This window comes from Empidonax traillii, unplaced genomic scaffold (genome assembly GCF_003031625.1).
Source record: "Empidonax traillii isolate 1590-97213 ecotype Southwest subspecies unplaced genomic scaffold, ASM303162v1 scaffold1322:size239206, whole genome shotgun sequence".
Classification (NCBI taxonomy): domain Eukaryota; kingdom Metazoa; phylum Chordata; class Aves; order Passeriformes; family Tyrannidae; genus Empidonax; species Empidonax traillii.
In genome coordinates this window covers 223534-237621 of record NW_020956515.1, presented here as the reverse complement: position 1 = coordinate 237621, position 14088 = coordinate 223534, and the positions used below count along the sequence as shown (strand labels likewise).

The following is a 14088-nucleotide window of genomic DNA, read 5'->3' as shown; positions in this document are numbered from 1 at the left end:
AATGAAGGAGGATGTGTCTGTTCTATATTGTTCCAAGGCAGGAGGCTTTCTCCTGGCATGTGGATGGTTAGATCTCACGTGTTACTCCTGCCCAAATCTGAGCAAGAGGTTTTTGGTGGACTTGCACCTTATGTGGATATCCTAAATGTTTGTTGGATTCTTGGGTGCTGTCAACAATATGGAAGCAGAAAGAAAACATTTTGGGTTTGGCTGCTCTCTGGGGTAGCCAGACAAGGTGGGAGTATGAAAGGTGTGGAGTCTGAACAGCTGCAATCAACAGTCCCTGCAGTTGTTACTGTGGGGCTGCTTTAATGAGCATTCCCTCCCCTCCCTGGCACTGCCAGCTGGGTGAGGGAGCCAGGGATGCCAACTCAGGGAATCAGATTGGAGGAGCTGGGAGGTTCTTGTGCAGGCAGCTCTACAGTGACTTGAAAGGATGCTGATCCTTAGCAGATAGGATGAACAACTGGGACTAACACTGGTTGTGGGTATTTTTTTGGCAATATACCTGGATCCAGGGGAGAGGAGTTGCTCACAGCCTCTTAAAAACACCCACCAGACTAAATTCCAAAAGCTAAACAGGAAAAAGATAATCTGATTTGGGAACTTTGGTAAGTCTAAGGAATGAGAGTTTCAGGAAGTTTTATGGTGTCAGGACTGGGTTATGTGAACACCTGCCAGCAGAAAAGGAACTATTTAGAGCTGTCCCCATGCTTGGGTAGGTGCGTGATGGCCACAGATTCCAAATGATTCCTTGGTGTATTGCTTGGAGACACAGGTCAGGATTCAAGCAGCAGCATATTCTAAAGAGCAGAAGCTCCACAAACAGGTCCTTCCCCTGCTCCCCAGCAATGCTGCCAGAGGAGCTGCTGCAGGAGGAGGTCACCTCAAAGTATGGCTGACACTGGAGTTGTGGAAATCACAAATTAAAAAAGCTCAGGGAGCCTTTCCTCAGCTTCACTACATCTGGCTATTTAATATACACTGATGTCCCTGAGAGACTCCTGTAATGGAGATGAGGTGCATCAGGCAGAAAAGAACTTGTTTGGGTTTGTTGTCTTTGTACCATACCCTGTGGTTACTGGCTTTGTTTTTAAATGAAACCAAACCCCAAACATCTTTACCTCACTATTCTCAATCAACTGCCTGGATTGTTTTCAGCTGAGAAGGACCAGTTAATTATAAAAAGGATTCTTGCCCAGAGTTGAAATGTAGTTAAGTTTCAGCAATGCTCTTGAATTAAAATGGTGGATGTGGTCAGAAGAAAGAGAAGTTGAGATTTAAAACCTTAGCTGTGGAATTCTAAATTCAAGCACCATTTCATGTGTGAACTTGAAGGTCTGAGGGCTTTTAACATAATGTTACTCCAGGCTGATGATCAGCAAAAGTCCTTCTGTGGGAACTCTTTATACTCAGCGATTTCCAGCTGCTCAAAAGGATTAGGGGTATTTACAAGCTGTAGTTTAAAAAACTAAAACCCCTTAAACAAAAGGGAAACATCTCCAGTGTGGCTTGTGCTGGCTTTAATGACATCAGTCCTTTGAGTCACACCTTCAGTTAAACTGGTGTCATTTGCTTAGATACACACACTGAGATTGGGTGCATTGTTGCCATTACTCCAGTGTTAAAATGACAACAAACATTACCTCAGATTTCCACATAACAGAAAGTGCTGTCTCCACTCAGAGTTTCTCCTCTAGTTAGTGGAGCTGACGAGTTTTTCTAAGTCAAATTTCGATTTCTCAAGCCCCACAAAGTGCGTGCTGGACTGAAGCTGTTCAGTGCAGTAACTGCAAAGGCATTTACACACAGCACTGCTCTGCCTGCAGCCAGTGCCTTCTGACTGTGTGACCAGGAGGGCGTCCCCAGACACACAAACAGGTCACTTAAATTCATCTCAAACAGGAGCTGCATGACAATTGAAATGGACCTTTTCTTACAAGAGTTATCATCTGGTTCTAGTTCTAGACCACAGTGCTTTAGTTGAACTTCATCCTCTGCTGGAACTGGCACAAGGAAGCCCAAGGAAAGAATTTACTTTTGAAGTCTCTTCTAATGTTGTAGCTTGTTCTGTCCTTTGTATTCAACTAGTCCAGGAAAAATAACTTTTAAAGATTTGGTTCAGCTGTCTTAATGAACGTTATGTGCTCCCAGATTTTTTTTATATTTTATTGAGGATGGCTTCAGGTTTGCAAGAAAGCAAGTGGCTGTGCTGTCTGCTGCTCTGAAGGGCACAGCCATCAGTGGAGGAAAGGTATCATGGTAAAGCAGAAAGCACAGGGACTGCTAATAAAATACAGTCCAGTTTCTGGGCAGGAAGCCTTTTTTCCCCGGTTCTTATGGTTCAAAGTGCTGCTCTTTAGGACCTGTTCAGTGTTCTGTTGGTTTTGGTTTTCACGCAGATCTGGAGTGGGAAGTGTGAATAAGGGGTAAAGTTAAATGTGCCCCTAATGTATTGCTGGGGGATAATTGTTTAGAAGATGTTTCTCTTTAAGAGTTCCTTAGGATCCTGCAGAAAGGTATCTTTGATCTGCCCTCTCCAGTGAAAGCTGACTGACAGTGCAGGTTTTGAAAAAGCTTTTTAAGAAAGGTTTTTAAGAACAAAAGTGATCACCTGTTTAAATGAAATATGTCATTGATGAAGCTGCAAATTCCACACTAACGTGCCTGGAGTGCCTGTTCTCTTCTCCCCCTGTTTCCAAAGTCCCTTGGCTCAGGTGCCCTGACTCTCAGCAGAATATCATGTTGTGTCTGTAAAGCTTCCCTTGGTCAGAGGTAGTGCTGCAGATTTGGTCAAGGTGAGGTGTGTAAAGCCCTCAGTCTGCTCCTGCCTGGGAGCCACGAGCACAGGACAGTCTGAACAGTTCTTGCCCAGAGGGTGAATAACCCGGGAGGCATCGAGGAATTCCTTTCCTTTCTGCATTTGTCACTCAGCTGTGTAAGCTGCAGAGCTCCACTTGTTCAGCCAGCAGCTCCGCTTCCACTGGTGCTGATAACTGTACCTCCAGGGCAGCACTTTGAACCATCTGGGAGGAGTTTCTACCTGGAGGCTTTAGTTTTTAATGTAAACATGCAGATGTTGGGGGCAGTTGTGCTGTCCTGGCTGCAGCTGGTGCAGGAACGCAGGGATGAGCTGCCTCATCTCCCGGGGCAGGAACAGAGCTGACACAACTGTGACATACAGGAGAAACCGGAGAGGAGCAACGCTACTTTAAACTGCATTTCCCTAATTAAAAACAGTTCACTTCTAGACTAGTTAAAAGATGTTAGAACACCATGGGAAGGGTACATCTACAGCGGGTTTTGCACTGATGTTCAAGTAGGTTTTTGGTTTGAAAAAAGGCCTTTATGAGTGGATGTGATGGCAGCTGTGGGACACTCAGCCTCCTGCTGCAAGTCCTGCTTCCCAGCTCCCATGGGACTGGTGTTGTGTAACTCCAGCCACAGATTGTTGAAGTGGTTTGGTACAGTTCTCAAAGGCGCATCGAGGTGAGTGCAACAGAGGTTAATGATAAGAGAATTAGTCTGTCATACAGAATCCAAGCTGTCTGGAATGCAAAACATGAAATGACATATTGTGGAAATTTTATTTTTTTCCCTAAGAACCTCAGCCTACGACTTTTAAAAGAGTTGTGTGACCTACCAGGCCACATCTGAAAACACGGCCTTGAAAACACTGCCCGGAGAACCTTAACGTGGTGGGAGGCCTTTCTGAAAAATACCCAACACATGCTCGAACATCAAAGGGATTATATAAAGTTAGAACAGTAGAGAAGAAGCTACACTGGATACATTGTAGTCTAGAAATACAATATTTTTTTTTACTTTTTTCCTTAAAAAAGCTGGTGCAGAGAATACTGGGGTTTTTTCCCTGACTGTTTTAATAATGGCTAAGAATAATCACTTATTTATAATAAATTAGGTCTGCAGTAGAAATGAACATATGAACCTTTTATACTAATATTACTTTTAGAGTATCTAAAGTGAATTTAAACTATTTCAAGATCCATTTAATCACTTGCAATTTGTATTATTTAAGAATCTTCTATACAGCAAGTTGAACAGAAAAAAAGCAAACATTTAAGCAGCCCCTTTTCCCTCTAACCATTTTCATAGAAGATAGTTTTAAATAGCTTTTTTAGCATTTGCCTGTGCTCTCCCTCCCCCTTTTTCTAAAGGCAGCACAGCACAAAGACAATGCAAGAACTGCCCTTTGCTGACTGATTCCTTCTCTTCTCCATCTGCCAAAGACAAGGGGAAGGCAGAGACTCGAGTCCCAGAATGGAAAGGGTGAACTTGGGGGTTTGCTTTGCCAAATCTCCCAGAACTTTGTTCTTTTCCTGGGTTTTGGCTGATGAAACCCCCTGTGCTGTGTCCCTCCGTGTCCCTCTGTGCTCAGTTACAAAGTTTTCACTTCCAGCTGTGGGTAAGTTGTTTTTGAAGCGTCCCCTTTCGCTTCAGTGAGCACAGCGCAGAACAAGGCGAGAAACCGGAGACACCCAAACAGGAACTCGCACCAGGAACATTGAGCAGCATTTTGGACATTCCATTCTCTACCATCCTCACTCTGGGGAGGAAGAGTCCTCCTCTTCGTCCTCCTCGTCGTCATCGTTGAAGGAGCAGGGGGTGTCCCCCCGGGACTGCTGAGCGCTCAGGGCCACCAGCTGCGCGCTCGCCACGGCCACCTCCGCGTCCTCACTACCAAAACAACACACACCAGCACCCTCAGAGAGCTGCTCAGCTTCCCTTTACCAAAGAAATGCTGCCAACAGGGGAAAAAGGCAGAAGTGATGCAGTGAAAGCTGATAAACCACTGCAAAGGTGCACGGGAAAGATTATTGGGCCGCTGTGTTCCCCATAAACAACGAGGGGAATTGCTCAAGCTGAAGAAATTAAATTAAAGAAGAAGAAATCCATCATCACATTGACAAAATGTCTGCAATATGAAATGTCTGCCATATGAAATGATGCCATTACACACTATAATGAAGAACCTGTTCCAGGACAATCCTTATTTCCATTTACAGGTAAGCTCCAAGCAAAGGCTGTTGGGATGTATTCTGGATTGGGTTTTTACTGATGGTGTTTTTGGTTGGTTGTTGGTTTTTAAATTATTATTAGGCTGTGTGGACTAAAGTTGTCTCATGAGAGCTTGAGCAGTAGTGCATTTAGACACCAAATATTGTTTTGCATTCTTCAGAAATGTTACCAGCCTCATATCCATGTGTAATTACCTAATTGTAGGCCAGGCCCAGGCAGGAATTTAAGGTTAATCAAGAAAAAGGACTCCAAGAGTGATTCTATTCTTATGAAACATAGCTGGTATGTTCAACATTCAAAGCATGTTGATTTGACCTTTCAAATATAATTATCAAGGAAGACAGAATTAGACTTTTTCACAATCAAAATCAACCATAATAAGAAAACATTTCAATTCCCTCATGAAAGTGGGATGAAATAGGGAGGTTACTGAAAGTACCACAAGCATACATAACTACCCTTGAATGAAAAATTAATTCATTTACCTTGATTTAGCATTGCAAGTGCCTCCAGCTGCCTCTAAATGTGAAACTGCTTGTGCTGAACTTGGAAGTAACCCTTGGTTTATCCATGAAAATCCTGCAGACATATCTGCAAGAAAGCATAACTGCATTTATGAGAGCTACTTCAATTTCTGTCTTCCTTTTACAATCTTAAACTTTGCAGTTAGGATTCCACAGTTTGGCTTAGAAGGTACCAGGGGAGCTGTCTCCTCCCTGGGGAGAGGAGATGTTGGGGTAAGACCATTAAAATGGTCTTGCAATAGCGCTGAATTTCTTCAGGTAATTTGTTAAAAGCCCCCTGAGGGCCATGAACAGGTTCCTTACAACCCTCGTAGCACTTGTTTTCAAATTCCTTAACCAGAAATGCCTGTCAGATGTTCCCAGTTACGCACATTTCTGCCAAGAGAATCAGCAAAACAAGTCCATTGACCCAATTACACTTGGGGGATTTTTTTTGGGGGGGAGGAGGTTGTTTTTAATTTGTTCCTTAGATAAGGTCTTTCTGTTAACCTGCCCAAATTCCATCTGGACACAAAGTTAACATCAAAACAAAGTTACCAAGGCTGGCCAGTTCTTTTCCATGGTGCTTGCAGGTGGTTCCAGCTGGATGTGTTAAGCCAGGAGTCAGAGTCCTTACAATTAATGCTATTCCTACCCCAGTGTCTGTTCTGTACAGCACAGCAGCACTGCAGTGAGATTGCACTACTCCTATTTATCTGGAATTGCTCTCTAAGAGCAGGACAGAGGAATAATGAACTGTGTTTGGTACACACACCTTCTCAGTGGTCCTTATCCTTGCTAGGCTGTGGTTCCCTGGGATTGGGCAGCAGGCCCAGCCCTGCAGATTGGTCTGCATGCTCTGGGATGGATCCACAGGCTCCCTTGTGCTGTGGAAACCTGACAGCTATTTAAATAACCTGTCACAAAGCAAGGCCAGCAAGGGGGGGGGGGCCCTGCAAACATCACTAAGTGGCAGTTTTGGGTCGATCTGTTGAGGCCAGAATAGGTGAGGGTAGTTAAATGTGGGCACAGCTGGATGGCTTCCACTGACATTGCCCCAAATGCAGCTTTGATGTTCCAGAGAACATGTTCTGACAGCTGAGCCATGCAATCACTGCATTGTATTTAGATTAACAGAGATGTACCAGTGTTGTTTCCTGGTATTTTGAAAGAGTGTACCTGCGTGGACATGCTTAATATTCCAGAGGAATAACAAACACTGCTGGTAATCTTGTGGTTTATTAACATTTTTGGATAATAGCTGGGTGGCTTTCCTTTCTGAAGAGCAAGGTAGAAGAAAGTGTGGCTTTTACACAAGGCAGAAAGGTGGTTCAGAGATGCATATCCCTGCCTTGTGTTTTCATTGCCTGACATTTCTAAATTCTGTTTTTCAGTGGGCTCTGGGGAGCTCTACAGCAATACCCTCAGTAGCTTTAGTAGTTACTGTGCTAGTGCTGCATGGGATTGTTGCTGATGGCTCAACACACTCCTTCAGTCAGGGCATCCTCTGGGCTCTGTAGTTCCAACTCCAGCCCATCTCTCAGTCAAGGCTTATTATGCAGGGAGGAAAAAAGAAGTGTTGTAATCTAGAGGTCCTAAACTGCCCCACTTTCTCTGCCCGCTGCCTCGGTGTGATAAATACAGTGGGATGCTGTTACCCCAACTCTTAGTGCCTCAGAATTTTTATTGCCTGCTGGTTTTTTATCTGTAGACTCATCTCTGGGAGTCAGGACTGAACTAACAAAGGCAGGACTTGGGTTGGCATGAAGTGCCTGTGGCTCCAAAGGCACAGATGTTCCTTGGGATGTGGTTCCACGAGTTCCTGCTTGTCTCAGCCAGTGGAGCATTTCTGCTCATGCACAAACCCCACTCCCTCCTTCAGCCTCGAGCTGCTCTGCTTTGAGCCCCTGGCTGGACAGTTCTGCTGCTTTAATTGTCAGGAACTCCCTGGCACACAAACAGCCGGTGGTTCCTACCCAGAACCAGCTCAGGGAGAGCACACACAGAGGACCTGGCTCTGAAGGATTAGGAATGTGGAACGAGGACTGGGACCCGAGAATGCATCATCAGCTGGTGAAGTGCCCTGGGTCAGACACTGTCGGTGAGCACAGCTTGCAACAGAAAAGTGTGTCACAAACAAAGGGAAGATACACAGAATATGTGATGTTACTGTGCCTTAGCTGGGGGTGATGGCAATGGCAGTCACACCCAGGATCTCACCCCTGTAGAACTTCAAATGCATATGACAACAATGCAACACTTTTTTTGCTAAAACATCACGGAACCGATAGCAAACCTAGGTAACACTGCTTTTATCAAACTTGTGCGCTTGAAGAAACGCTAAAATACGTGCTCCTCCTGAAAAGAAACTACACTAATAAGGTTTTGATGCACATGTCATCAGTTCAGCAATTCCAAGCAATTTATTTGGCTGTTTAATGCAAATAGGAAGTTATTTCTGTTCAAAGCTATGATGGTCCAAGGGTTTTTGGCAATTTTAAGTTTCTTTAATCGAACTGGTTTAGACTTGGATTCTTCCAACTGCTCCTCTAGTCCTGCTGGCAAACATTACAGTACAAACTGTTGTTAGTGCCTGGAAGTGAGGAATTATCTGCAAAAATGACCAGGCTAAGGTCAAACATTGCCCAGGAGATGATTTACCCACTTAGACATTAGAACAGGACTGGCTTCTACAGCAGTTGAGTCCATGGAGTCACTACAGTGATTGTGATAAATCTTGATCACAGTAAATTTACTCAGGGATTAAAGAGGAGACCTTGATTTGTTTTTCCTGTTTTTCCCTGGTTTTTTGTAGTAACTGAAGGCAGTGTTGTTAAAAGGGCCACCCTGACAGCTGTGCCAGTAACCATGGATTCCACAAAGGACCCTTGGATTTCCCTGCTCCTGCAGTGTAAGAAACAATGTCTGAAGACTCCCAAGGTTAACATGGAAAGTTACACTTCACCAAAAATAGATAAGCAGGCAAATGCTGGATTTTCAGGTACTGTGCAAAACATTTCAATCTGCTTCCCTTATTTGTCACTTCCTGCCATTGAAACCACTGCTGTGCCACTCAAATCCCAACTGTAGATTGGGGGCGTGTCATTAACAAACAACAGACAAAAGAAGCCTTTAAAGCAATGTCCATGTGCAGGTAACAGCAGCTCTGGGCTCATTTTTTCAGAGGCTGGACCAGCTGAATTTACATTCAGCACATCTGGATGTGACCCCTTCCCTCAATGCAATTGGAGTAAAAAATCAAAGCAGTGCATTGGCTGGGAATTAAAGGCTCTGCAGGTTCCTGGCTGCTGCTCTGCTACGAGGGAAATGCTCAGTAAATGATGACACAGGGGGTTGTGCAAATGGAAAAACCCCCTGTTCTCTGAAGGTAAATTAATGCAGGTTTAAAATTAAAAAGAAATTTTGGATTGATCCTGGACACATGGGAGCAATTAAGTAACTTGAGCATTGCAACACTATTAAAGATGTGGGTTCTACTCCTTTCCCCTTTCTTATGCTGCTGATGGTAAATAATTTTTACTTGAAAGAATCTGCAAGGAAAAAAATCGAGATTTCTTTCAACTTCTTTTTTTTGGTACCACTGCTGTCTTATAGAGGCTTGGAGTGTAATTTCAAAATTGACCAAAATCAAAATAGGAAATCTTAGCTTTAAAATGCCCAGGACAAGAGGACCAGGAAAACACAAACCAGTGTTGATAAACATAAGCATGTTTGGTGTAGTTTGAAATGTTAAGCCATTTAAAGTGTACTGATCTTACTGAATGTAACTTAAGCTATATCCACTAGTGTTTTGACATCACAAATTGTAAGAAATTGTTTCATTCTTAATTCATTCACATAGTTCAATCAAGAATATAAAAACATGTGTTCAACTTCCTGGCTACTTCACTATATTTTTATTAGCAAACAAAATGGCTTTATTTTTATGTAAAGGCAGCATTTATCGTGGGACTCCTGTCCCAAAGTCTTCAGAGCCTCCTGCTTTATTTAGAGAAGCTCAGGTCTCAGCTGGCACCTGCTGGCACCTGAGGGATCACACCCAACCAGGTCAAGATGCTCTTCTTCTCTCCTTCCAGTTTGCTCCTCCATGCATCCAGTTACTCAAAATTAACACTAATGCAGGAGAACCTGGTCTTGGTATCCATTTAGTTATTTAAGAAATAATTCCTTCATAATGCAGCTCACTCAGAATTTGTTGTAATAAATCAGTGTGAATTAAATTTACAGGACAACTATGATACAGCTTCCAAAATCAACAGTAAACCAACTGGTTCATGGACCAACCCTGCTGGGTCCCATAAAACTTCAGATGTTTGGGTTAATATAATTAAATTTGGTTCTGGATTGGATCCAGGACAGTTAAAGGTCCCATGAACTCACCTGTGATGTAGCCTTCCAAAGCTTTTGGCACCAGTGATTTTGCAGTCCTGAGGTCCTCAGCTGAGCACTTGCCTGCCTCGAGCCCCAGGGACATTCCCATCCTCTTCAGCACCTCGCTGTCATTGTGGATCTCGAAGGTGTTATCGAAATTAAAGAGGTATTCAAACCTGCATGTCAAACATTAACAGGGAGATGGTTTGGAAAAGAGCACAGCTGTGCTTTTCTTGCTTGTTCTTTCTCTGGTTTTTTCAGCATGCACTGAGGGAAGTGTGTAGAGTCTTCATTTTCTGTAACAGGTCCTCGGGGAAAGAGAACTGCAACAAATGCTTTCCCTCTCCTTTCTACAGGGTTTAAAATGGCACTTCCTCAACTGAAGTAACTTCACCACTGCAGGAAGAAAGTTGGGAATTTTCAACCTCATTAAGTAGATTTAAAGGGAAAGAGGAAGGCCTTATTAAACATGAACCTTCACTTGCACTAAAGCCAATAAGGTCACCTGCAGCCCTGTCACCAGAATAACTGTTTTGGTTTTGCTTTTTTTTCCATTTCACTTTCTGTTCTAAAGTGCAACGCTCCTCCTGTGAACTGACCTATTTACCTTGGTATCATTTTGCTTTTTTGGATGCAGTCAGCAAAGCAGTCTGTTCAGTCCCACCACTTCTGCTGCAGGACTCCAAAAATGTTTCCCATTGCATACAAAAGTGGAAATTGGGATACTTTTAACTGTGAAATTTGAGACAGCTTTAAGGAAAGCAGGGGCACCTAGACTGGCCTTTAGCTATGAGCACAGGCTGTTAAAAGCCTGGACTGAACTCTGCTTTTATGGCACAGGATTAGAGGCTGCATTTATTGGTGGCTCTGCACCAGCGATTTTAATCTGGACTCTGCTCTCGCAGACAGTTCTTTCTGTAAGGGTACAAGAGCCCACTTCCCACATCTTCTCTCTAAAGTACAGCACTGTATCTCCAATGGCAAGATATTCTGCATTTCCTATTAGAGATGTTCTCATTTTCCAAGTTTCTGATACATCTGTTGTGTTTGTGTGCTTGTTTAAAACTAGATATTCTGCTTCCTTTTTTTTCCCCCTCTTCTTTTTCCTAGGACTGAGAGTATTTATATAGAGGCACTATATACACTAAATATATTTTTCCAGTTTAAATGGGACTTCTTCATGTGCCTCATCTTTTCAATATAATTTTTAACTACTTCCTTTTAACCAGGACAGCTGCACCAACAATACCCACGGTGGAAAGCTGGTTAATTGGGGTCGTACACTTGATGACCTGCAGGTGACAGTCACACCACAGCAGGTTATATAAATGAATTATCAACACCCTCAATGATTTTGGGGTGCTGACTTTTAGCAGCAGTGTTTTTGGACAGCTGGAGGCTGTTACAGGTGTGCTGACACTGCTCTGGATCCCAGTTTAACCAACCCCTGACAGCTGCAAAGCAACACTTGTGAAGTTTCAGTAGGAAATGTTCAACGTTTTAACAGCTTTAAAGCTCAAGGTGGAGCCCTGTTCAACAGTGCAGGAAGAACTGTATAGTGTGGCTATAAAATAAAGGCATAATTATGCTAAATCAAAATGGATCCCAACATTCCCAGCTGGGTGAACTGCAGTGCTGATGAGAGCATTCCAAAAGGATGTATTGGACTTTGGTTCAATTTCCTACAAAACCTCACCTTTCAGTAGCATTGCTGGTTTGCATGGTGGTGCTCAGGTCACTGCAGACTGGCTATTTTTGCTGCCTGGCAGTTCAGTCCAGGATTTGCACACCAGGAGTGAAATCTGTAATCTACAGTATTAAAGCAAAGCCAGCTATTCTCAGCTAATGAACTGCTGTGATCCAATTACCAGTTCAAGTAGCAGCACCTCACACCTCAGCCATATTTTCACAATTATGTAACTGCAGTAGTTTCAAATTAACGTGAATGCAAGCACAGCAGTTTGCTTACAACGCCAGTCTTTCAAAGCCCCATGCAATTTCCTTCAAAGAACTAAGTGCCACCTTTTTTGGTGCTAAAAGCCACTTTCAAAGTTGTTATCATCACCTCTGGGATGCTATTTTGTGTCACATGGGTCACCTTGTGTTTCTGGCAGTAAATATTCAGAAGCAGCACCCCCTGGCTCCCTGGAAAGGAGATGCTGGCCTGGGATATGGTTTCATTCAGTTATTTCTTCTGTGCAACCCCCCTGAAGTGACAGATGCAAATGTAAATACAACAATTACTTTTAGTAAACTAGAAAAATTTCCCTCATTTGTCTTTAAGAAAAATTCCGGTTCACGAAGAAAATAAAATTCTACAAATGGATTCCACAAACACTCACTTGTCACTGGATATGCTGCAGTCTATAATGGTTCTCTTGCTAGTGTTGACTATCAAGAAGGGCAGCTGGATCGTGGAGTTCACAGATGGAGGGCCCTGATTTTGCTGCTCATTTTGCTGATTTCTTTGCACCAAGTTTTTAAATGCTATTTGCTGTGAAAAGAAAGAAAGAAAGAAAAAACCATCACTGACAATAAGAGAGCAGATATCAGTGTTTGCAGGAAATGACATGTCATAAGTGTATTTACCAACTCTCAGTACCTCATTTTGTCAAAAAGTAAAAGTTGTGGCCTGACTTTCTCCTTGCATTAGTGAGGCTCACCAGGAACAGAAGTTACAGGCACATTTTTCACACATATCCTATTTCCTGTGCCCCCCCTCCCACTCCCTGGAGAAGAAACACTGAAGGAGCACCAAAGCTTGCTGGGAATGCTTCCCATTCCTCTGGAAAAGCCACTGGAGTCAGAGATCTTCTCTGGTAATTTCTAAGCATAATCACCTCAGACTAGGAGACAGTTACACTGAAACAAAAGTTAACAAAATTCCCCCTCTTCCACCATCTGTATTCTCTTTCCCCTCTCCTTTATCACCCACTTGTCTCTCTCAAAAGAATTAATCTGAAATTCTTCTCTGGAAGTTATTAAACTTGTACTGTTTGTGACACCACTCACTGTCTATTGATTTTTCTATCTGACTCCATCTGTATGAAAATGGGTGGGTTTAGGAAATGTACATTTACAGAAAAAAAATAAAATTAAACGTACCTGCAGCAGCAGTTCCTGCAGTTGGGCTCGCTTCTGTTTTATCCTTTCAATCCGCTTCTGCTTTTCTATCTTAAAAGAGAAATGGAAATGCATCAGGATATTTCCTTGGTTACCTTGGCTGCTCCAGTGCCAAACTGAAAGGCTTTCTTTGAAAACGGGGTGAATTGCCCGGTTCGTATGAGTTTCTCCAGTAAACAGGTCTGGCAAACTGTAATTTGTTTCTTTGTCAACAATTTTATCTCCAGTCTGGAATCCATTATTATGAGAGACTGTTATCTCCCCACCCACTGCTCCTCTGTATTTGCAGTTTTTATTTTTGGTGGTTTTTTCCTTCTGCCCTCCACTCTTCAGCAGTTGTGCATGTCCCACTGCTTTCCTGCTGGACCTATTTACGGTGTTTCTTTGTGGTGGTTCCCTCCTCACACACTTCAGTGTTTAAAGTGCTTCCTTCAGAGCACACTAAATGACTTTTTTTTTTTTTCCTGGGACTCTTAAAACCAATAAACTGTACAGATGTCATTTAGGCACGGTTTCTATATAACAATTTTTTTTTTTTGTACTGGTAATCTTATTGGGATTTACACTGTAAGAAGAGCTGGCAATTTACACAGCTTTAAAAGCAAAATCAATTCTGATTTTCCCACCATAAAAATGCAGCTTTATTTTCCTTTATTTTCTATTATGTCAGAGGAAGCAACAATTTTAAAAAAACCAGCCTGGCTTCCATTTTGTGCACAGGTAACTGGAGCCTGAAAGAGTGAGTCAGGTATGATCACTGAAGATAGCACAATGAAATTCAAGCTCCATGTTTGTAACAATAACCTACACTGAAGAGAATACATTCCCTTGAACGTGTGCAAAAGGTGAATTTAGCCCTGATTTAAAGAAGCCATCCTGGAGCAATAATCACTGAGCACATGCACCCCCTTGGGTGGGGGTACTTGCCAAGATGCTGCAATGAACAGTAAAAGCTTTTCTATTACCACATCTAGAAAGACAACTGATGTAAATGACTGCACAAAAAGAGCTGTTCTGCCTGGAAAGGCAC

At 42.9% G+C, this 14088-nt stretch overlaps 1 protein-coding gene across 3 annotated transcripts in view; it reads right to left on the bottom strand.

The window, feature by feature from the left end:
* Nucleotides 1–4530: 4530 nt before the first annotated feature.
* TFDP2 (transcription factor Dp-2) overlaps nucleotides 4531–14088 on the bottom strand; it is a 32466-nt gene continuing 22908 nt past the window's right edge. For 2 of the 3 annotated variants that reach the window (XM_027906579.1, XM_027906578.1), the window contains exons 8-12: nucleotides 13041–13109; nucleotides 12278–12429; nucleotides 9945–10111; nucleotides 5526–5631; nucleotides 4531–4746 (exon numbers count right to left, since the gene is read on the bottom strand). In XM_027906579.1, coding sequence (XP_027762380.1) covers nucleotides 4563–4746; nucleotides 5526–5631; nucleotides 9945–10111; nucleotides 12278–12429; nucleotides 13041–13109 — 678 coding nt within the window. In that variant the 3' untranslated portion in view covers nucleotides 4531–4562. Of the gene's footprint in view, nucleotides 4747–5525; nucleotides 5632–7841; nucleotides 8155–9944; nucleotides 10112–12277; nucleotides 12430–13040; nucleotides 13110–14088 lie in introns of those variants that run through there. The other variant, XM_027906577.1, reaches the window with a different exon arrangement.